Source organism: Phyllostomus hastatus, unplaced genomic scaffold (assembly GCF_019186645.2).
Source record: "Phyllostomus hastatus isolate PE091 unplaced genomic scaffold, TTU_PhHast_1.1 phas_contig_1162, whole genome shotgun sequence".
NCBI classification, from domain to species: domain Eukaryota; kingdom Metazoa; phylum Chordata; class Mammalia; order Chiroptera; family Phyllostomidae; genus Phyllostomus; species Phyllostomus hastatus.
Window position 1 is genome coordinate 9801398 of NW_025333537.1, and position 24746 is coordinate 9826143.

At 40.8% G+C, this 24746-nt stretch overlaps 1 protein-coding gene across 2 annotated transcripts in view; it reads right to left on the reverse strand.

The window, feature by feature from the left end:
• Positions 1-24112, reverse strand: part of ATP2A2 (ATPase sarcoplasmic/endoplasmic reticulum Ca2+ transporting 2) — a 50047-nt gene extending 25935 nt beyond the window's left edge. For both annotated transcript variants that reach the window (XM_045844610.1, XM_045844603.1), the window contains exons 1-5: positions 23418-24112; positions 22689-22706; positions 22516-22598; positions 13215-13319; positions 9280-9418 (exon numbers count right to left, since the gene is read on the reverse strand). In XM_045844610.1, the coding sequence (XP_045700566.1) occupies positions 9280-9418; positions 13215-13319; positions 22516-22598; positions 22689-22706; positions 23418-23535 (463 nt within the window). In that variant the 5' untranslated portion in view covers positions 23536-24112. The remainder of the gene's footprint in view (positions 1-9279; positions 9419-13214; positions 13320-22515; positions 22599-22688; positions 22707-23417) is intronic.
• Positions 24113-24746: the final 634 nt, after the last annotated feature.

Here is a 24746-nt window from a genome sequence, read left to right on the forward strand (position 1 = left end):
ATCTGTCAGTCACCACTGTCATGGCCATCCGGGTGTTCTGATTTTTGCTATCATAATGCTGTACTTTGCTATCAATGGTGTACACCTTTGTGACCTTAAGATTACCTCTGGAATAGATTTACAGGAGCAGAATTTCCCCACAAATGTATATTTCCACCAAATGTATATCCCTGCCATTTCCCCATATTTTTTTTTCTTTCTCCCCACCCCCCCGGATTGTCAATCTTGTATTTTTCTGAGCACCAGTAAATACCAAGCACTTTATTTTTCAAAATTCTTTTATTATCTTCAAAGTAAAAGTTGCTTTACATTTTTACCTTGTCAAATCTGGGGATCTTGGTGGTTTTATGTAACACTTAGGGAATGTGTTCCCTATATATACCACGTGGTTTCTTCTAATTTTTCCAAAATCCTAATCACAGTGGCCAAGATGAAAAGGTTGGCACTTAACAGGTACTGTGACTACCGCTGAGTCACGGGGAGTGGAGAGGAAGAGATGACTAGAAATTAGGAGATGCAAGCGGCATGAAATTCAGTTCAGGCTTCAAGATCAACTGGTCCATCGTCGTCTCATGGTCAGGGGGACCTTCCCAAGTTCCTCCTTTCTCGTGGCTCTTAATGTCTTAGCTACCCTGACAGTGCTGAATGAAGGTCTCGAGACTCTGATTCTAGTAATATTCACACTGATTTCTGTTTCAGACCATCAGCTCTTCTGCTTATATACAAGTTCTTAAGATTAAGAATTTAGCAGGGCCCTGGCTGGCATAGCTCAGTGAATTGAGTGCGGGCTGCTAACCAAGTGTCGCAGGTTCGATTCCCAGTCAGGGCAGATGCCTGGGTTGCAGGCCATGACCCCCAGCAACTGCACACTGATGTTTCTCTCTCTCTCTCTCTCTCTCTCTCTCTCAAAATAAATAAATAAAATCTTAAAAAAAAAAAAAAGAATTTAGCAGGAACAAGTATAAAGGACACATGGACAATAACAAGTGGGTTGACACCTGGCTGGCGTAGCTCAGTGGATTGAGCGCGGGCTGGGAACCAAAGTGTCCCAGGTTCGATTCCCAGCCAGGGTACATTCCTGGGTTGCAGGCCAAAACCCCCAGCAACCGCACATTGATGTCTCTCTCTCTCTCTCTATCTCCCTCTCTCTCTATCTCCCTCCCTTCCCTCTCTAAAAATAAACAAATAAAATCTTAAAAAAAAAAAAATAACAAGTGGGTTGAAAACGGGAGGGAGGGAGGGAGGGAGGGAGGGAGGGCTGGGGGGTAGGCTGGGATGGGGGTAAAAGGCAGAAAACTGTACTTGAACAACAATCAAAAGAAAAAAAAAGATTAAGAATTTACATCTGTTTGTAAAACAGAGATATAACTTCCAAGAACAACTAAAACAACGATTTCTCTGTCATCTAGATGTAGATGGGGCTCAGAGCTACATCTCTAATGAGCCCTGTTCTCCTATCCTCACTGAAAAAATTTCATACGGGGGGAAAGGACAAAAAGAGAACAAACCTGTTCACCACCTTATTTGGCAATTACATCTTCGCTTCTACTTCTCTAGTCAATATGTATCATTTTCGGAAATGGTAAACACTATTTACTTTAACAATGTTCCTCCAGCAACACTACGTAAACTGCCTACCCAAACAATACTCAGTTACACTATTTACCATATTTTTCAGACTATAAGACACCCCCCTCCCCATCTGGGAGGAATAATGGTTGTTAATGCTGCTGTTGAGTTCTATTTACATTTACATTGGTGAAATATTATGTTACTTATGTTAGTATTTTACCACATTTTGCTTCAAAATTTTTTTTCCTGTTTTCCTCTAAAACCTAGGTGCATCTTATGGTCTGAAAAATAGGGTAACTACACTTCACTTTCCAGTTTTATTGAGATATAAAATCAACATATAATATTGTGTAAGTTTAAGGTATACGAAATAATGATTTGATATATGTATACATTACAAAATGATCACAGCTGGTCCTCGAATAACATCAAAGACAAAATCGATTCCTGGCTGGGGCCACTGCGTGAAATTTGCACATTATCCTGTCTGCAGTGATTTATTCCAAGTACTCCCGTTGCCTCCCACACCCTAAAGATGTGCACATTAAGTGAACTGGTGTGGCTAAACTGTCCCAGTCTGAGAGGATGTGGGTGTCAGTGTGCCCTGTGATGGAAGGGCCTCCTAAAATTACCCCTGCCCCCACCCCCCGCCCCCCGAGCGGCCAGAATAGGTTCCAGCCACGCTGTGATCCTAGACTGGAACAAGTGGGTTGAAAAATAACCCGCTTTTATTAATTATTAATCTTTCTCACATGTATGCATGGCTCACATTTATTTCAATGTGTAATATCAGAAGTGTTTTGGGTTTTATCTTAAAAGTTTGATGTTTCTGTAACCAGAAATACGCTGCAGGAACTCAACTCCTGTTTATATCGATAAGCCTACGGTAAAACTGATTTTGTTATATACCATTTGCTTAAAGTAGCGATTTCCAAGAACCTAATGATGACACTGAGGACTTACTATATACTGCCATTAATTAATATCCATCACCTCACATAGTTACAATTTCTTTCCCTGTGGTAAGAACTTTCAAGATCTACCCTCAGCGCCTTTCGAATATACAATATAATGTTGTTCACTACAGTCATCGTGCTGTATACTACACCCCTAGAATATACCTGTCACTGGAATTTTGTACCTTTTGACTACCTCCTTCTACCCCCTGGCTCCTGGCAACCACCAATCTGATCTGTTTGTATGGGTCTGGGTTTTTTTTAAGATTCTACATATAAGATCACAATCAGTCTTTTCCTTTCTCTGTCTGACTTATTTTACTTGGCAAAATACCCTGAAGGCCTATCCATGTAATCACAAATGGCAGGGTTTCCCTTTTTTCTATGGCTGAATAATATTCCATTATATACAAGGTGGGGCAAAAGTAGGTCTACAGTTGTCCGTATGGAAAATAACACAGTAATAAGTTATAATACAAGAATAAACTGTTTGGGTATTCCCAATTGTAAACTTACTTTTGCCCCACCCTGTGTACACCCCCTGCCCCCATATTTTCTTTCCCATTCACTTCCCGACAGACTCTTAGGATGTTATCATGTCTAGATTACTGTAAACAATGCTGCAAGGGACACATCTCTTCAGGACAGTGACTTCTGTTTCTTTCAAAAGTGGAATTGCTAGGATCATATGGTATACTTCATTTTTAAAAACCAATAGATAGAATCCTGTGGAGAAAGGCAACGAAACCCCTCAAATTGCAGAGAAGACTCTGAATGAGTGTCCTGGGAGAGGGTCTATAGATTTCGTTAATTCTCAAAGGAACTGTGATCTAGAAATAATTAAGAACTACTGCTCTAAAACTTTGCTTCTCAAAATGTGGTCTACCTGGGAGCTTGGTAGAAATGCAGAACATTCAGGCCCCACTCCAGACTTGCAGAGTCAGAAATCTGCACTTGAACGAAATGCACATGAACATGAAGTTAAAGAAACAGCGCTCTAAGTACCGTATTTTTAGGACCATAAGACACACCTAGGTTTTAGAGGAGGAAAACTGGGAAAAAAATTCTGAAGCAAAAATGTGGTAAAATATTTAATAACCTGTGACCCCACTCCACTGCTGCCCCCCCCCCCCGCCACAGCGAGCCAGGTAAGCTACAGTCGGACTGTAAGATGCACTCCCTTCCCCCCACAATTTGGGGGTGTGTGTCTTATAGTCCGAAAAATATGGTAGTTGGCCAAATCTGAAGGCCTGTTTTTGTTTGTTTTACAAACAGCCTTTGAGCCAAGAGAGATTTTTACTTTTTAAAGGCCTTGTTAAAAAAAAAAGGAAGAGATTTTTCTACAGAGACTGTTTGTGCCTATACCAAAAACAACTCCCCCCACCCCCCCAAAAAACAGTTTGCCATTCCCTCTGCTCTATAGAAGAGAAATGCCTACATTTGTGTTAGGGAGATTGGCAGGTATAGATTACGTGTCTGCTGACTGTACAGTCAGGATGCTCCAATCCTTTTTTTCTAAAGGCAAAAGAAATCCACAAATGATATGGCCACATAATCTGAATCAAACATTATTTAGAGCCAGAAAGCTCCAATTACTCAATTCAGTAGCAGTTAGTTCAGTTTGTCCATTACCATGCAGAATTAGGATAAGAACTCAGGTTCTTATAGGAATTAATCGTCTTTCTATTTACAACTTTTGTCTTTTCTTCTTCAACTGCTTGGGGACACCACTTTATAAATGCTACTAAATTTCATTACTGCAAGTTGACTATTAAAAGCAAAATTTTTCTCACCTTAAATAGAATGTCTTTTTTTTTAACTGAATAAATTCTGAAATTGCTGGCACTGTTGCTAAATGTTTACTCTTCATTTTATGAAATATAGAATCAGTTTCTTTAGAAGCTAAAGTAAATTCACAATTTTATGTTAAGACTGTGCCATTTCTATCACTTACATAATGTTAAAATATGATTCGCTCCAGAGTATACAACAGGACAGAGTCATCTGAGGATATTATTCGTCAACTCTGGGTTACCAAGATACACGAAGTTTGTTTTAAACAATCCTGAAAACAGTGGCCTTGAGAAGTCAATAAATAACCCCCTATTCCTGAGGCATATGCTGAAACCTCCAAAATTCTAAATTTAAGACTTTTATGATATCATAAACTTAGTTTACTTTGATAATATTAGCAGGTAATACAGTAAGCTTAAAAACACTGATAGTCATTTCTTTAAAAAATTACACCTAATTTTACTACTATGGTTTCATCCACTCAGAGAGATATTTTCCTGACATTAATACAAAATTAGCCTGGCCAGGTAACTCTGTTGGTTGGAGAGCTGTCTTGCTATGCTATGCTAAGGTTATGGGTTCGATCCTCTGTCAGAGTGCATGCAAGAACCAACCAAAGAATTCATAAATAAGTGGAACAAGAAACTGATGTCTCTCTCTCTTCCCTCTTCCTCTCTAAAATAAAATTTTTAAATAAAAAAATTAAAAGACAATACAAAATTAGTGTGGCTTCAGAAGATGGAAATATGGGTAACTTTATATTTTTACTTGTCAAATCAATTTTCTTTGGCTCCTATATTCTAGGTACTTCTAAGGTTTATCTAATCATTTGCTCTGCATGCTTACACAATGTCTCCTTGGAAAGGTCATCAGCTGGCACAGCAATATCTACAATTTAATTGTCTCAACTCCCTCCATCTCCCATTCACAACCCCACCTGGTCCAGTCCAGCCTCCAGAAAGCTCCACAGAACCGTCTTAACAGATGTCTTCCAAAAGCTCATGAAAAGGACTTTATTGCCTAAAGTTAGGAGATTATCCTTACGTCTAAAAATCACCACAAAAAGGTCTCTTTCTGGAAATATCAAAACAGCAGCCCCATACTTCCTTTTATCTTCAAAATAGTTCACCACATTCTCCAATTTTTCAATTCATTAGAGAACGCACAACATTTAATTTCATAATTTAAATAAAATAAAAGGTACCATACCTAAAAGCACAATTCATGACATTTATCCCTTCAGGCTACATAGACAGTTAAGACTTCGACAAATAATTTAGATCTACATTTAGAACTGAAGCTCATTTCTATAGTTTCACAGAACTGAATGACTGAGCTAAATGCCCCACAACTCCATGCTTAGATATATACCCAAGAGAGTAAAAGCATTACGTTCGCACAAAAACGTGTACATAAATGTTCCTACTAACATCATTATTCCCAATAACCATAAAGGGGAAATAACTCAGGCGTCTGCGAAATGATGAGTGGGTAAAGAAAACATGGCACATCAAAATAATGGGATGCTCTTCAGCCATAAAAAGGAACAGAATGTATTATACATATGAATGAAACCACTGTATGTGATGTACGCTACAGCATGGATGAACCCTGAAAACAATAAGCTAGGTGGGAAAAGCCAGTCTTAAAAGGCTCTATATTGTATGACTCCATTTACATGCAATGTCTGGAATAGGCAAACCCATAAAAACAAGGTAAACTGGTTGCCAGGGACTGGGAGAAGGAGCACAAGGTAGTGACTACTAATGGGCATGGGGTTCTTCTTTTGGGGGATGAAAATGTTCCGAAATTAGTAATGATGACCACACAACTTTGAAAATACTGAAAACTACTTAATTGTATACTTCAGAAGAATGAATGTTGCGGCAAGTGAAATACATCTGTTTAAAAAACTGTGACCTGGACCTCTAACAACATGAAATATGACTGACACACATGCTATGTGTGCATTTACTAAGTCTACTGCGTATTCTTTAGCACATTAACTACAGCTTCCGCAACGGTAAAATGTGACTAGAGTGGTGGATGGTGAAACACTCGTGAGTTTATCACAACATCTGTACACTAAGTGTAGCTTTCAGTGAATGCATGCATACGGATTTCAGATCATCTGCTCTGCAGAGAACTTGGTGCAATAAGCATGTTCACATTATCTGAACCTACCTACCCCATACGTCTGACTTCAAGTTTCAGAGAGCTGTTACATGCTCAGCAGGAAGATTATAACCCTCATGGGTATAGCTCAGCAGGCATCGTCCTGTGAACTGAAAGGTCGCCGGTTTGATTCCTGGTCAGGGCACATGCCTGGGTTGTGGGCCAGGTCCCCAGCTGAGGGTGTGTGAGAGGCAACCGATTGATGTTTCTCTCACCCATTGATGTTTCTCGCCCTCTCTTTTTCCCTCTCCTCCCCTCTCTCTAAAGGTAAATAAATAAAATCTTTAAAATAAATAAAAAGTAAAAGATAAGCTGTCTTCCGCCAATGTTTCCTTCCTCTGTTATTAGCAGCATCACCCCCCAGTCATCCAACTAGAAATCCTGCCAGTATCTTTGAGTCTACACTCTACCCCATACCTATTCAGTTATCAAAGTCTGTTGCTTTGCATCTAAATCCGAGGCTCACTTTCCAATCTATACTTAATTACAATCCCAAACCAAGAGAAATTGAGAGTTAATAATTTGGATTCAGACTGGTAAAAACTTTTAAAGAGTACCCCCTGCCTAAGAACCACTATTTATAAACTCAGAATCTTCCCCTCATTATTCTTTTTTTTTAAGACTTTATTTATTTATTTTTAGAGGGAGGGAGAGGAGGAAGAAAAAGGAGAGAAACATTGATGTGCAAGAGATACATCAATTGGTTGCCTCTCGCACACACCCTCAACTGGGGACCTTGGCCTGGAACCCAGGCAGGTGCCCTGACTGGGAATCCAACCAGCAACCTTTCAGTTCACAGGCCGGCACTCAGTCCACTGAGCCACACCAGCCAGGGCCCCCTCATTATTCTCACTGCTACTGCGCTTGTTATCTCTTGCCCACACTATTCAAAATAGCTTACCTCCAGCCTTCCCCATTCTGACCCATTTTCTGTATTAATGCCAGAATTCCTCAACTCACATCTTTGCTAAAAACTCCACTATAACAAATGGTAAAATCGGAATAAGTCCTGTAGATTAGATAATAGCCTTTATCAATTTCCTGATTTTGATAATTGTACTGGAGACATATTAAGAGAATGCCTTCGATTTTATGAAACACTCAAGTATTTGGGAGTAAAGGGGCATTGGGCCTGCAATTCTCAGATAGTTCACACAAAAATATGGGTAAGACTGAAATAATAATGTAGCCCTGGCTGGCGTAGCTCAGTGGATTGAGCGCGGGCTAGGAACCAAAGTGTCCCCAACCTGTCCCAGGTTCGATTCCCAGCCAGGGTACATTCCTGGGTTGCAGGCCATAACCCCCAGCAACCGCACATTGATGTCTCTCTCTCTCTCTCTCTCCCTCCCTCCCTCTCTCTCTCTCTCTCTCTCTCCCCCCTTCCCTCCCTAAAAATAAATAAATAAAATCTTAAAAAAAAAAGAAATAATAATGTACATGTGATAAGATATTGACATTTGGAGAATCTGAGTAAAGGCTATAAAGGTAACTCTTGCTATTCTTGCAACTTTTAGGTCTGTAATTATGTCAAAATAAAAATTTTAAAACCAGTGACCAAAACACTCCACTCTACGTTTTTCTTTTGTTAACACTACTGAGCTATTAGGTCATTTACACACACTCTCCAGCCCTAAGTAATCAACATGCTGGTATACAGGCAACACTATTCTTTTGCTGGAATAAGAATGATAAAAATTACGGATGGGAGAATATCTATGACAAGGCAATTTCCTCTTAGAGGCCAAAACTGCACAGCACAGACCAACACATAAAGCTCGCTGAACTCCTGTTAAAACGAGTAAGACAATAAAGACAAAGCACCCCCCCCCCATAAATCAGTGTAAAATCATTACTGAGACAATTCACAAAAAAGAAACCAAGTAACAAGCATGCTGAGCTCAGAAAGGCGTGAAAAACCATGATGATTTAAATAATCCAATGTCATGACTCTGCTACCAAAGACTGGAGCGTTCGGATTGGTTCCAGGGGTGTTCTGGGCTCCCTGAAAACACGGCACTGATCTGGCACAGGGAGGAAACGAACCCCTTTGCAATCTGTGGAAAGCTCTGGCCTTGCAGTGGATTCATGGATTCTCTGAAGCCCACCCACAGAGCCCCAGCTCAGTATAATGTAGGAGTATTTTTAATCAGAGTTTTTAGAGTCATGAAATTACCCTTAACTATCAACTTAGTTTGATAATTTCAAGTATGACTTAACCATTAAGCCAAGAACCCAAATAAAAAAACTATGTAGCCACTAATTAGTATTGTAACTAATTGCACTACAACTAATTGTCAAATTAAGATCATTATCTTATGAGCACTAGTGCGCTACAATGTATCAAAACTAATAAACACAGTCCTGGCTGGTATGGCTCAGTGGACTGAGTGCCGGCCTGTGAACCGAAAAGGTCGCTGGTTCAATTCCCCAGTCAGGACACATGCCTGGGTTTCCGCCGGGTCCCTGGCTGGAGGTGTGCAAGAGGCAGCCGACTGACATTTGTATGTTTGTCTGTCTGTCCCTCCCTCTCCCTCTTTCTAAAAATAAATGTCTTTTTAAAAAAAGTAATAAGCACAAATCCTTGAAAAACACCTTTTTAAAAAAAGTATCAATAAACATGAAGGGAGGTGCCAAAACACTTAGAAATTTTACAGAAGACCTGATTTGTCTGGATGGCACTCAAACTGGTACATCATTTTTAAACACTTATTAATAATGAGCTTTGAGAAAGAGAATGCATTCAGATACACAATCCAGAAAAAAGTGAAAATGACCAACTCACCAGCAACCTCTACGATATCCCCAGGAACGATGTCCTTAGCTTTAATCCGCTGCACACTCTTCCTGTCCTGCCGGTACACTTTGCCCATCTCAGGCTCGTACTCCTTAAGGGCTTCGATTGCGTTTTCAGCATTTCTTTCCTGTAAGAGAGAAAATAGAAGATACAAGTAGCAAAGGCGTGCCTATCACTGCTTTCCGCCCACGGAATCAAATTTTAGAGTTCTAATCTAAAAAGACACAAGAGAAGTACTACATTAACAACGGTTGTAGTAGTAAACAATTCACATTTTAAAGTGACAAATACTAGGCCCTTATGAGTTTATATTAAAAATGAAAAAAACAGGCCCCCTAAGAAGGGTAAGGGAATTAAAACCATAATGGGGAAAATGCGTCTGCCATGCCTAAGCACACCAGAGTATGGCCTCATATCCAGACACACACGCCTACACCATTTAAATCACCTGTCTCACATGAAAGGTGACAGTCTGCAGTTTGATGGTCTAGGTTCAATCTAGCCTTTTCCACTTAACAGCTACATGACTGTGGATAATCTATACAACACACAGGTTTACTTGCCTACAAAATCAGGACTCGTGTAGTACCTACCTTAAGGGTTATGAGGATTTACAAGCTATATATGCAAAATGCTTGGATTGTGTTTTGGCACAAAGTAAATGCCATGAATGATGAACTAATAAAATCGTGCCCTGGCTGGTATAGCTCAGTGGGTTGAGTGCCGGCTTCAAACCAAAGGGTTGCCAGTTCGATTCCTGGTCAGGGCACATGCCTGGGCTGTAGGCCAGGTCCCCAGTGGGGGCCACATGAGAGGCAACCACACATTGATGTTTCACTCCCTCTTTTTCTCCCTCCCTTACCCTCTCTCTAAAAATAAATAAAATCTTTAAAAAATGATAAATTATCTAAAAAAAAAACAAGAAAAAAATCGTTGCATCTCACAAATGTAAGAAATCTCTCCCGTAGAAAAGCGCAATAACCAGCTAGATCTCGTCAAAGCACTGCCAGTCGTGTACAGTATTTCCCGTAATATTATACATGAACATATCAAGACTTAGTCACACAGGTTTTCTTTCCTAATTCCAAGATGAAAGATGTAGAACCAAAATGAGTCATGCTGGGGAAAAAAAAAGCCACAGGAAAGTGGGAGGAAGGGAGGGAAGCAAGGAAAGGAGAGAAAAAAAACCTTGTGTGTCAAATTCGTCTTCCCTCCTTTGAAAGAAGCAACTGGAAGTTAAGGATCAAGTCTACAAAGTGCATGCCCAAGTGAGGCCGCTCAATGGACAAAGGAAAGGATTTTTTTTCATTTCTCTCACATTTTGGCCCTCTGATCTCAAGCTTTTCAATTTAACCTTTACGTGGACAGAATTTACGCTCAATCCTATGCAATCTTATTTTTTACTGCCTGCTGTAAGAATTACGGTCTACTGTGAAAAATCCTTAAACCTGAGAATCCAGATGACACAACACCGAAAGCTAATGGCATGCATGTCTCACATTTCATGTATGCATCTCTGAAAAAGTTAGGAAGCATTAAATTTTGAAAATCCATTATTTAATCCCCTATCAGATCTGCTTAAAGGATGAGTATATCTGTATTGCTTTATAATTAACAGACGTTAGAATACTTAATCCTAGTTGATTACTCACTGCTAAAAGGTGCTTCAGATTAAGTTCAAATGTTACTGATACTATAAAAGCAACAGCAACCATGCTCAGAATTCGATTACAGTCAAATTCAAAACTAGTATTTCCACAAAAAAAAGAGTTGTGGCAGTTTCCTTGCTTTGCCCCCTCACCGAGGTCATGTCAGGCGGAGTGTAACTGGACCACTCAAAGCTAAGGAGACATCCCAGGAACACTGAATTTTGCTCCTACTAAAAACTAGCACAGATACATTTAACTTAGAAGCATAAACTTAAAGATAAATTATCTCAGACACTGAGAACACAGATGCCCACTAAAAGTCACTCAGAAAGCCTTCGCCTCAACTCAAATTATCAAAAGGAATACTTAAGTGTAGGGGATCAGAAAGGGAAGCTTATGATCATAGATTTAAATAGGTTCCATCAAAAACAGTTCAATTTGAGGAAATGAAAATATACCTAACTCACTACAAACAAAAGGATAACTCAGAAGACCTTCTCTGTTCTAGTTTACAAATCCCACTTCTTCCGCTCAAACCCAAACGGATCTAAATGTCATCCCTCAAACACACTTTGTACCTTCCACCTAATGCCACTCCCTCTCCACCCACAAAGCTGTTTCTCAATAGTTCTCAAATGCTTGTCACCTCCATTAAGAAGCCTTCCTTAATGTCACTGGCCAGAAATATGTGCCTGCCCCCACCTCCCAATACTATTTTACACTAGAATTGTAACTCCCCTTACTTCCAGAAGGCAATAACCCCCCGGTACTGACCATACCACTGTGTATTCTGTGTAAATGAAATTAAGACCTAAGAATGTTAATTATTTTTTTAAACTAAGACAAATACGAAAGTTCTGTGAAAACTGATGTGAAGCTTTACTTTGGACTTCATACCAGCCTGGGTCTGGATTCAAATTGCAGATACTCTGCGTGCTGTGTGTATGGCCTTTGGTAAGTCACTTAATCACTATGAACTTCAATGTCACACCTGTCACATGGGAACATCACCTGCCCTACAAGATCACTGTGAGGGTGAACTGGGAAGGTACATGAAGTGTCTACCACATAACTAGAATCAATTATTTAATAAAAAAATACACACAACTAGCTTGAGAAGGGCAATCTAATGATGTGTAATGTTTCTTTTCACTAAATTATTTATGAGAGGATCATTTAAACATAAACAATTAAAAAAATAAGGAATATAGCACAATTTAAATTTTCTATGTAGGCCATCTTTCCACATGAGCCCATCACATAAAGATCAGCATGTTTATTAGTAAGATCAGAAGTTTACACTTTAATAACAGATACACTCTATTTTATTTAGTCCTCAAGACGATGACTATATCCACCAAAAACCTAAAAGATCAATACTTAAAAAAAAAAAAAATGAATTTGAAGTGGTAGTGTCAGTCTGTTAAAAATACATGTAACTTTAAAAAATCAAACAAATCAATAAATAGTCCTAGAAAAGTTAAAGTCTTCAAACTAGGTATATGCAGAATAACAATGATGTGAGTTGGGAGGGTGGAGAAACAGGAAGAAGAAATCCCATTTTGTTTCTGAAGTAAAATTAGTTTCCATTCTGTGAGGTAAGAAAGGGTTGGATAACTGAAGGAAAACAGCCAGGACTTTGTTATGAAAACAACTTAAGATTTAAATAATTTTTATAAATATTGTTTTTATAAAATTTTTAAATTTACCTTTAGCTAACTGCCCAATTCCCCCCCCCCAAAATCCAAAGAGAATAAAAATGACACTGAGTTTATTAAGTTTTTCACAAGAAACATCGAGCAAATATAAAGACAGATACTGGCCCTGGCTGGTGTGGCTCAGCGGACTGAGCGCCGGCCTGCAAACCAAAGGGTTCCGGGTTCGATTCTCAGTAAGGGAGCATTTGCAGGCCAGGTCCCCAGTAGGGGGTGTGAGAGAGGCAACCACACACTGATGTTTCTCTTCCTCTCTTTCTCCCCCCTTCCCCTCTAAAAATAAAATGAATAAAATCTTTAAACAAAAAAAGACAGATACTAGTTCTTAATTTTCCGGTTTTTCTTAAGTCGCTTGTCTCATCCATTGTTCTTAACTCCATGCAACCATGAGCAAAGTATATATGCATGAGATCTGTACTAATGTACAAAATACACACATATTCTAGACGTTCCAGAGGTATTTTACTCAAGACATCAGGAAAAACAGACAACAGAAAGATGAACATGGTTTAAGTCACATAAATTACTAAAACTTAGCAATGCAGGATTTTTTGCTTACCTGCCATACGCCCACAATTGCATTGGCTACTAATATAAGTAAAATTACAAAGGGCTCTACAAAGGCTGTAATTGTTTCTTCACCTTCTTCAAACCAAGCCAAAACCTAAAAAAGAAATGGCATGTGTTAGAACTGTAATGTGTTTTTAGGCTTAGTGCCACTTTATAACAAAAGTGGCTGGCACTAAAGGAATTACGGCACACAAAATCTCTTTTCTTACCATCCCTGGAAACAAACAGAGGCATAATGTAATGGCATAAATGGCCAGCTTATGTCTTGTTCAAAATATTTCTTGAGAATAGAAACTATACAACTTCTTAACAATATCCTTAAAAACAAATTCATTTATTTATGTAATAACTCTATTTTAAAATCTTCCCTGGGTGGTGTGGCTGACTGAATTGAGCACTGGCCCTTGGGCCTGCTAAGTGAAAGATCACAGGTTTGATTCCTGGTCAGGGCACATGCCTGGGTTGTGAGCCAGGTCCCCACTTGGGGGTGTGCGAGAGGTGACCGAAAGATGTTGTCTCTCAAGCATTGATGATTCTCTTCCTCTCTTTCTCCCCCTCTCTCTAAAGGTAAATAAATAAAATCTTTTTAAAAAATCCAAATAAAATATTTATAAGGAAATAAATACCATTTTATACATATACACTCAGAAGAAATAAAACTTAAACTCTTAATTTTGTTAAAGTAAAACGTAATCACCAACAACTTTGCTGAGCTGGGTAATAGTCATACCAAATAATATCTTGTGGCATAAATTCGTAATAAAAATAACTTGATCTCTAACTGTTAATACCTCACTTATTTTCACTGGTATTACTGAAGGCTGTCTCAGAATTACTGCAAGGCTGTCCCATCATCAGGAATGTATTTTGAAGGTCACCTTCCAAATGACCTCTAGAAGAGCAGCACAACATTTCAGAAATAATGTCAGTCTAAGACTGCACGACTGGACACAGAATATTGCCCCAAGAAAAATGAGCAGAGAATTAACTTCTAGATCACACAACCATAACTTTGTTGAGATTTAAAAGCTACAAGAGAGCCACGGTGTACTTCATTACTGAGCAACCCTAAGAGAGAATCCAACACAATGAATCTTAAAATAATGTTAAAATTTTAACCAATTTCTATAGAAAACTGCCAATCCAGAAAGGATGTTAAATGTGTCTAATTGTTCAGTCTGGGAACTAAGATTTACCTTTGCTTTTTAATATTGCTTTAAAATGTTTGCATATTTCACAATAAAACCTTTTGTTTAAAAGGTCTATTTAGTAAACAATAAAAACACCATTTTTGATCCTTTTAATACTGTCAAATATCATTGAGGAAAATAAAAAAGCCATCTGACTGCATACTTAGTATAATACTGTACAGTATATTTTTAAATATACCAGGAAACAGTTCCATATTTTTTAATGGACTTTTAGAAAGAGAAGGGAAGGGAGGGAGAGAGAAGAGACGTTGATTTGTTGTTCCACTTAGTTATGTGTTCATTGCTTGCTTCCTGTATGTGTCCTGACAGGGGTCAAACCCACAACCTTGGAGTATCAGGATGATGCTTTAACCAAATGAACCACCCAGCCAGGGCTATAAAGGGAGAGTTTACACAAATAGCAAACAAGTAGAAAGATGACTAAGGCAATACCCAACATAAATCTTGCCAAGTAAAAGAAGGTAACAACGAATTAACAAAAAATATCAGAATGAACAGGGAAAAAACCAGGAGACACTAGGACCAGGTCCTGAGAGATGCCAATCACCAATGACAGCTAGTGAGCCAGGCAGGCAGAAAACCAGAATGAATATAAATGTTGCTTCAAGCTTTCAACAGGGCATTCTTGGTGTTAAAACCAGGCCTAATGCCAAAATGAGAACTTCTTTAGGAAGTTTTAAGTTTTTATAGATGCAATATCACAGGTGCTTTGATATTAGCCTTCCAAATATTTGCCAAGCACAGCATAACAGAAATAAGAAACTTAATTAGCTCTTGGGGGAGAAAAACTGCTGGACTTGAAGAGTAACTAGGACCTTTCCAAAAGGTCAGTGAAGCATTAGCAACTGTAAGATAAGCCTCACACCTTGTTAAAGCGGATATGAGTTTCCCTCTTGGCAGCCAGACCTGAGGAACAAACTCAGAGCAATATCCGCCATCAGCTGGAGCAAAGGAAAAGATGAAGGCAAGCAGTGACAGAACGATCAGGAGTAAACCTCCACTTTGCAAGAAATGTGTAGTTTCTTTGCCCAAGTGGTTTTTTCAATATAATAATCCTAATCTGTACAATGCACTAACTAGCCTTTCTTTCCACTACATGGCTTTAAATGTTTGTGTAAAAACACAGGCATTCAGAGTTATTGAAAGTCGTACAGATATACTAATTTGTGTTGATAGGAAACTAGTGGGCAAATCTCTTAGGGTAGAAGGATGGCACTGAACCCATTAAAAATTGACAACCAACAGTTTCCTGAATACTTTCAAAAATGTCTATTTTGAAACCACAAATAACCCAAAGAATTAAATGCTACAGCCCCAAATGAAGACCAACCATGTTTCATTACATGGTAAGCAGCAGTCCAGCCAATTACGTTCAAAGCACATGGTGCAGCCCTTCACGGCTGTGCTGCACTGAAAAGAGAGCCTCTCTCGGGGAGTGGGAAGATGGTGCCGACAAAGGAAAGGCTCCATAAGATGGGGAAGAAAGCAGAGAAAAGGAGAGTGAAACTGGATGAGTGACGTATTATTAGCAAAATGCAAGATGCCTTATTAGCATAATAGTATAGCCAGTTCTCATTATGGGTTACCAGAAGTTATGCAAATGTATTTATACAGGAGGAAGGGGAAACTGTTTAAAAAAATCTTTACTGAGAATAAGTTAAACATAAAAGATGATGTCTGTATTGCCTTTTGTTCACTGTTGTATCCCTAGGGGCCTAGAAGATATCTTATACACAGTTGATGCTTACTATAGATTTACTAAATTAGACGCATGAATGAATGAACAGAACCTCACACAACCTCTAAGACATACAACTCTAAATGGCAGTATATGAACTTAAACATTAAGAGAGCAAAAAAGACAACCAACTACATCAACAGCATCAAAGGAAAGTGGAAGGCTACTACAGTATAATTTTAGGCATAAAGAGTTTATCCCTCTGCTTTGCGCTGTTTAAACACAGTAACATTACATGTCTTCTGGGGCTTACATTACCCAGCAAGCTCAAAGTTTCAAACCTGCCAATCTATTCAAAGTAACCACCTGCTAATGAATGTTCAACTACAGTTTAAACTGCTTAAATAGGGTAAGATATGGTGTCTTCTACTTGTTACCTGTGAGACTGATCTCTGCATAGCATAGTAACTTCTAACAGGAGAGCTGAAAGATGCTGGAGAGCTGAGTTTAACGGACAAATTTTAATCCCAGGTAAAAAGTCATGTGTTGGTGTAAGCTGGGAGACAGTCGTGGAACTGTGCATCAGCTATCTTTCAGGTTGGATAACATGCTGAGCTCTTAGTAAGACCATTAAAAGAAAACGAGAGATCATGAGCACATTTCTGAGGTGGAGGGCACAGGCCTGTATTCCTCCTTGAACACTCAGAAACTTGCAATGCCTTGTTCGCAAGTTGCTTTGGACTCTCACTTGTTTGATAAATGAAATTTATATAAAAAAATTTTTTTAAAGAGAAAGCGGAAATTAAACATTTCACAAGAATGAAGAAAGTATCATCAATAAGTGTTATGGCAATTTACTGGGGTAAAAAACAAAAATTCTTTCAGCTATTAAAAAAAAAAAAAAGTATGGCCCTAGCTGGTGTGGCTCAGTGGATTGAGCACCGGCCTGTGAACTGACTGGTCACAGGTTCAAACCCCAGACATGGCACATGCTTGGGTTGTGGGCCAGGTTCCCAGATGGGGGCATGTAAGAGGCAACCAACTGATATTTCTCTTACACATCAATGTTTCTCTCCCTTTTTCTCCCTTCCTTCCCCTCTCTAAAAATAAATAAAGCCTTTTTAAAAAAAAGTACAATTTAGGCAGTTTTTGTCTGGTGTCTCTAAAATGCTACTCCATATATTGCAAAACAGGATCAGGACCATTTTGAGATGGTTCTATGGTTCCGGAAATAGTAGTAAAAACCTTCCCTTAGAAGTTCATGGGGGAGTAAATAAAATTATTCATCTAAAGCTCTGATAAGTGTACAATAAATGTTAACTATCATTATTGGTGCTGAAAACACTTAGTTTAAAAAACAAGCGCGTAAGAACTTGCTTCTGAGCTGCAGCGGAGCTGTTCAGTTGCGCCTGTTATGGTGGGCTTCCTAGACTTCCAGACTATGCTCATGGGGAAGAGGGTAAAGAAATAAAACGAAGTCACTACAGTCAAACTGTTTAACTAACTAAAGTCAAGTAACTTGAGGCATAAGGTAACAATTTTATTCTTGTTTTAACTAGTCTAGGAACTTAAACTTTTCAACTTTCCAGTCCTGTGTCAAAGCCTGGATACACATCCAACCTCCAGATAGTCCTGATTACCCACTGAAGCACTAAGGAAAGGAGAATGTTCGCGTAGCCAAGTCATCTGACCTCCACTATCCAGACCGCCCGTCTTCCAGAGGATCACTGTATCAGGCCAGTCCAGAGGCTGAGAAGGCAGGACTGAATCTTCTCAAGAATGTCCTTTTTACTATAAGGACTCTTAGCTTTTCTTTCTCCTTCAGAATACTCTGGGTATTGCCTAGTTGTATTTCCACTTTTCAAACCCTAAGACCCTTGAATAAATCTTTATCATTGATTTCAGCAAAGCATCTGGACTCTGAGTTCATTCAACTCTCAGAATTCAAAAATTAAAAACAAAAACAAAAAACCCCCACTGTTCAGGTATTTTCGAACATGTAAAAGCTAGAGATTTTTTTTTAATTACTAAGGAAAATCCCTTTAATGTATTGAGCACCAACAATAACTATGTACTTCAGAAGGAATTTGCTCTATGAGTATTCACCAAATCTACCTTAATTACAGAAGGTCCTAATGTTTAAGAAAAATTAAAATAAATTTTAAAATTAAAAAACTATGAATCAGACTACAACATTTTCTTCTGATGCCAACACAAACCTTTTGAGAAAATACTTAATATTTTCAGATTTGAGACAATAATCTTTTGAAAAAAAGGAAAAAACTACACATACTTTTCTTTTTTTTTTTTAAAGATTTCATTTATTTACCTTTAGAGAGAGGGAAAAGGTCGAAGAGAGAGAGGGAGATAAACATCAATTGGTTGCCTCCTACACACCCCCAACCAGGGACCTGGCCCACAACCCAGGCATGTGCCCCGACCAGAAACTGAACCAGCAATCCCTTGGTCCGCAGGCCGGCACCCAATCCACTGAACCACACCAGCCAGGGCAATACTTTCACCTTTCAAACGGTATTTTAAAGAAATGCTCTAAATAAGTTAGTTAAACCAATCAATAAACTGCCTGTTTTTTCTCTTTTTAAAAAATAAGTAAAAGAAAACACAGAAAAAAAATTCAAATCACTACATATCAAACACTTCTTAAATATATTATTGTTCTGAGAAAACCAAAAATTACTGACCTTAAATATTTTGAAAATGCTTCCAATACAAACTCATCCAAACATGTATTTGTTTTATCTAAAGTAATAATCTCGGCTCTAAAAGCAATTAAGAACCCCTTTAAAGGGTCCAGTAGAAAGAAAAGACAATTATTCAAAAGTAAGTAAGAAGTTGAGAAACGCCGAGGTTTAAGAAAGTTCTGTGAGCATTTTAGTGGAGGGGAGAAAAACCGAATGCAAGTCGTTTCGGCAGAGGGCTCTATGATTCAGACGCATGCGGCATATATGGCCCTGCGGCTCCCTTCCTTCCGCCTCTTCTCAAGTGTCGCCTTCTTAGGGGCATCTTCTGACCACCCCATTTGACATTTTATCTCCTCGCTTCATTTCTCTCCACAGCACCATCACATCCAACAGACTCTTATACTGACACACTGTACTTACTGTGTCTCCACTGGAGTGTCAGCTCCAGGTAAGAGTCTTTTTCCATTTTGTTTGACACTCTTCCCCCAGTGTTTGTGACAGGTACCGAAAGTATTAAATAAATACTGGGTTGGCAAAAAAGTTCATTTAGTTTTTTTCCGCTCTAATAGTGCTTAGCTATCTTTAACTTCATTCAAAATAATTTTGTTACATTGAATTGTGACAGCTGTCATACCAGTATGCAGTAAAAACTCAAAATTTGAGAATTTTTGTGCAACCATTTTAATATTGAAAATGGAATAAGATACATAACACTTTCGGCATATTATGCTTTATTATTTCAAGAAAGGTAAAACAAGATTTGTGCAGTGCGTGGAGAAGGTGCTGTGACTGATCAAACTTATCAAAAGTGATCTGCAAGGTTTCTTGGTACTATTGACACGCTGACCAAATAATCTTTGCTGTGGGGCTGTCTTACGCATTGGAAGATGTTTAGGGACATCCCTGGCCTCTACCCACTAGAAGCCCATATGCTGGGAGATTGCTGACATACTCAAAATACCCAAGTCAATAAAATTATTAGTGAAAATGAAGAATGAGGAATTTTACAGAAAAAACTAGAAGGACTTTTTGGCCAACCCAATACCTAATGAAATAGTGAGAGAGAGGAGAGGAGGAGAATTCCAGGTAAGCAACCATACATGTTCTATGCACGGCAAAGAGTTGGTGACAAAAGAGAGAGAAAGACAAAATGAAAGGACAGAAGGCCCTGAATGTTAAAATTGAGGAATTTCTAATGTTATTTCATATGCAATGGGAGATATATAGCTCGCTTCTTCCAACCCAAGTGACCTTTAAAGTAAACCATTTTGATGAATATTAGAAGTTAATTAAACTATCCCTTACAGGTCACAAGTGTAAAACATTAATAGTTTCCTACTTTCTGCCACAGCAAAATATTAACTATGGTTAACAGTTTACTACCTAGTTTGATATTTAAAATAAATCACTGAAGCCTAATATTTCTTTTTAACTTGAGGAGAACCTGATGATTATCATAGATACAGAACTACCTCTTCACTTCTCCAAAAGGGCATGAATAATCCACCAGTTTTTCCTATTAAATAGGAATAAACTGACGACCACAAAAGACTCAGTGCTCTTTTGAAAGATAAAGAAATAAGGGAAAGGTCAAGTAGGATGCAGTAGTGCCAACTGCATGTGAAGAGAATCAACAAACAGGTTTTATATCTGCAATTTCTTAATCAAACAAATCAAAGTAAATTAAGTAACAATACTTCCTAAACTTTTTTTTTTTGCATAGCAACCCATAAAGTAAAAATGTTGCATAGTTCATTTCCTCAGCAATAATGCCAAGGAGTTACCCAAAGGTAACTCAAATTTCAATTTCAAAACAGCTCTATAAAGCTACAAAAACCCAACATGCTACCTTACAACAAAATTATTTATTTTAAAACCCATTTGAAAATGTCTAGGAACAACTTACTTCAAAGTAAAAATCACACACATCACTATTTCAAAATGTTAATTCAGTCACTCAACCTGATCACTCAACAGATACTATGTAACCCAAATAGTCAATAGCTTGTTTATTGGAAATAATGCCACTGATGTTACAACAGTACCTTGAGTTACATATGCAGAAAAACTCAAGAAGTTATTTTATCTCTGGCTTGCTAACACTAGCTGATCAACTTCTAAGAGGTCCCTGATGCCTTTAATGAACCCCAGTATTTTAACTATCGAAGATGAGACTATTGCAAATTATGTAGCCTACTTAAATATAAATATTACCCTAACAGGAATATATAATTTTTCGGCCCATGACAATATACCAAAATTAGTTACCCAAACAAATTTACTCCTTTATCCTATTGTCCTAACTGGTTAAAGCAGTAGCTATCTACTGGGGGGACAGTGGAGATTGAAGGGTTAAATTAATTAAGCAGGCATCTAAGGGATATGGATGATTTAACTCAGGATGTTGAATAGGTTGATACAGCATTCAATTTTCTTCAATGAAAACCATTGAAAAGAGGACTGATTAATGGCCCCCCGTTACTTGGTTAATGTGGCATGATATAGTCAAGTCCCATGGCAGAATTTGTGAACAGAGTTACTTCAAAAAAAGTTCACCTCATTCCACTTTTCCCCTTCACCTAAATTAATGTCCACTACTTCATTTAGTTCTCAGAACGGCCCCCTGTGGTATGGCTGTCATAAAGACTAAGGTAAATCCCTGGGGCTCACGTACCTACAAACACACAAAAGTGAAACCCTGAAGCTGTGTCAGTTTTGCGAAGACTAAAGAGAGTACAGCACTGGGTGAATTCACTCACCATCATAGTTTCTTATAAGCATAAAACACATTAAGAACAAAACGTATCTCATGCTCTTAGGCTTAGGAGCATCTGTGTCCTCCTATTCGTGACCATTTTTAGGAAAACTACCAAGTCCAATGCCCAAGAAAAAAATGCAATAAAAAATTAATATTGAACAGAAAAAAATGTTAGTAACCTAGCAATATCCTCACCAATCCCCACCCCCTTTCTTCTGCTGAAGTTCTTTGCATTTCACCAGTTCCTTAGCAACCATACAGGAATCAAGCGGGTAAGCACATACATACAGAACGAGAAAAAACACTATGGGTTTTCTTTTTTTTTTTTCTTTTAAAGATCCAGAACCAACTGTCCTGAACCTTGTTCTCTTTACCTAGGAGTCACTCAAGACAAGGGTCCAATTTAGATAAATATGCCACCCTAAAGGTCAGTGACCAAATTTGGTCAACAGTGGTGCCATCACTACCGTCATCATTCTTGTCACTGTCAGAAACAACTGTCACCTTGCCATTACGAGGACAGGAGAGCAACTGGACTATTCCTTTTGGGAGTTCTATTTACAGACTATATAAAGAGCCCATCATCATCTCAGTACAATTTTACACAATGGAAGAACCCAAAAAAGAAAAGATCTTCCAATAAAGAACTTTTTGAGATTGAAAGCTGATAAAGCACAAGAACATATAAGACCTCGCCACATTAGAGAATAATTTCTAACCGCACTGTACATGTCAGGCATCCGTTTATTTTCTGTTCACAAATGGCTTCAAGTGTTTTGTCTGCAATTTAAAAATACCTGGGTTTCAAAAAATTTACGGAGACACTGATTAAATCTCCAAATATAATGTTCTCACCCAAGGGACTTCATTTATTCCCTGGTTTTTCACCTATGGAACATCCCCATTTTTTTGAGAGAGAAAATGGATTGCTTTATACTTACAAAAGATATGCATGCCGCCAGCAATAAAATTCTAACTAGTAAGTCTTCAAACTGCTCAATCACAAGTTCCAGCAAGGTTTTTCCTGTTAGGAACAAACAACGTATTTGTTGTAAATGTCACCTTAACATCAGCACACAAAGGAGCGGGGAGAGAACATTTTAAGATCACTTACCTTCTTCAGCAGGTAACTCTGTAGAATGCAGAAGTTCGCCAGACAGCATGTCAAGAGGAGGAGGAAGGGGGGGAAAAAAAAACACATTTTGGCATTATCTAAAAGGAATTGCTAAAAATTATCACTCTTTGAAAGACATACGAAGACATATGTACATTCAACCATTTTTAATGAAAACCACACTAAAATGGTACCGCAGGAAAATATGCAACACCTGCTGTAACCAATGGCCTTAGGTCTACCCCAAAGCGTAAAATCTCACCGCCACCTAAACAGGGATCCTGAAACAACGAGTCATTTCAGCTATGTCATCACTTCTGCCAGATGTGAGGCTGCCGGTAGTACAAGAACGGTCAGAGGCAGTCTCAATGACTACGCCGCCTCATAAACCGGCTGGGGAAGAGAAAATGTCTCGAAGGGCTCAACCCAGCTGCAGGAGGCTCGTCCCTCCCTCCGCGGGGCCGGCTGCTGCTGGTGACTGGCCGTGGATCTGGCTGCGTGCGTGGAAGGTCAAGGGCTCGAGCCGCGAGGAGGTCGACAGGAGGTGCAGATCCAGCCCCCGCGCCCGCAGCTGCTCTCCCTCGAGGCCGGCGCGGGGGCTCAACAGCCGCCCGCAGCCCTCGGCGGGCGCGGAGCCGAGACCCACGAGGTGGGGCCCGGTCAGCCATCTTCCCTGGCTCTCGGGCCCGCGCCCGGCCGCGCGGGGTCCCTGCAGCCCCGGCCACCTACCGTTGGAGCCCCATCTCTCCTTGAGCTTCTTGACTTGCTCCAGGCTGAGCCCCGTACTCTCGTTGACACCGAAGTGACCCAGCACCTCCTCCACCGTCTTTGTGTGCGCGTTCTCCATGGCTGCGGGGGCCCGGCCGGCCTCGCCTCCCCGTCCCCGCGGCCTCCTCGCCTCCGCCTCGCACTCGCACTCGCACCGCGGGCTCGTGCCACCCCGGGCGCCCAGGCGCGGACTGGCGTCTCCCCCTCCTTCTCCGGCCGCTTCCGCCTCGCGGGGCGCTGAATCACCCCGCGCCCCCTCCCGCAAGACAACCGCCCCTCTCGCCGCCCGGCCCTCGCCGCGGTGCCCTCCCCCGGCTCAGCTGGGCGGTGGGGCGAGGGGCTCGCGACCCTCCCTCTCCTCCTCGGGCGAGAGGGTCTCCTTCGCCCTCAACAGCCGGTCCTCTCCGCAGGCCGCAGCCCCCGAGCCCCCTCCCCGCTCTCCTAAGGTGATTCGCGGCCCCGCCCGGGTAGGAGGAGGGGGCGCCTGGCCGACCCCTGAGGGCGGGACGGAACGAGGGCAGCTAGCCGACCCGGTGGTGCGCGGCGCGCTCGCCCTGTTCCCTCAGCTCCGCACCCCCGACAGCGGCGGAGGAAACTGCGGCGGAGGACAAGGAGGTGGCGTCGGGGACGGCTCCGCGGCGGCTGCTCTAATAGCATTTATCCGCCGCTACCTCCCCTCTCGCCGCGCCGCGGCATGTGGACGCCGCTCATTGGCCGAGAGGGCCCAGCGCGGCGCGGGCGGCGCGGCCCCGCCCCCTCCTCCCGGCTCCCTCCCGCCGGCGCGCTCGCGCCCACGCTGCCACGCAGGCCCCGCCCCCTTCCGCGCACCGCCCCCGGGAACCCGGATCCAGGCCGCTCGGCCCGGCGCTGGTACAGCGCGCCGTGCAGGGCGAGCTTCGGTCCCATCCGCTCCCTGCCAGCACTGCTTTCTATTCCTCACCCAAGAACTAGAACCCTGGGTGGTGGAGGGCTCCCAGTGGGCTGCCTGCGCTCGCTGCTCCGAGGACACCGCCTGCCCTTCAAGGTCGGCCTCGGGCCAGGGCTGTGGCCGGGGTGCCCGGGAACGTGGTCCTCACGGGGTTTCCCGAAGCGCGCTCGGGTTGGTGTCCTTGGCTCGCCCTTTCGCCCTCCGCTTCCAGGGCCGCATTCTGCATCGCGAGGTCTGTTTCATAGCCTCCCGCCTGAGGAATCGAGGGGAGGAATTCTGCAGTTCCCTTCCCTCAAGGCCAAAATCCCTCATCTGTCTCCTCGGGAACCCCGCATCCCACACCCCCAGCCGAGACCTCCAGC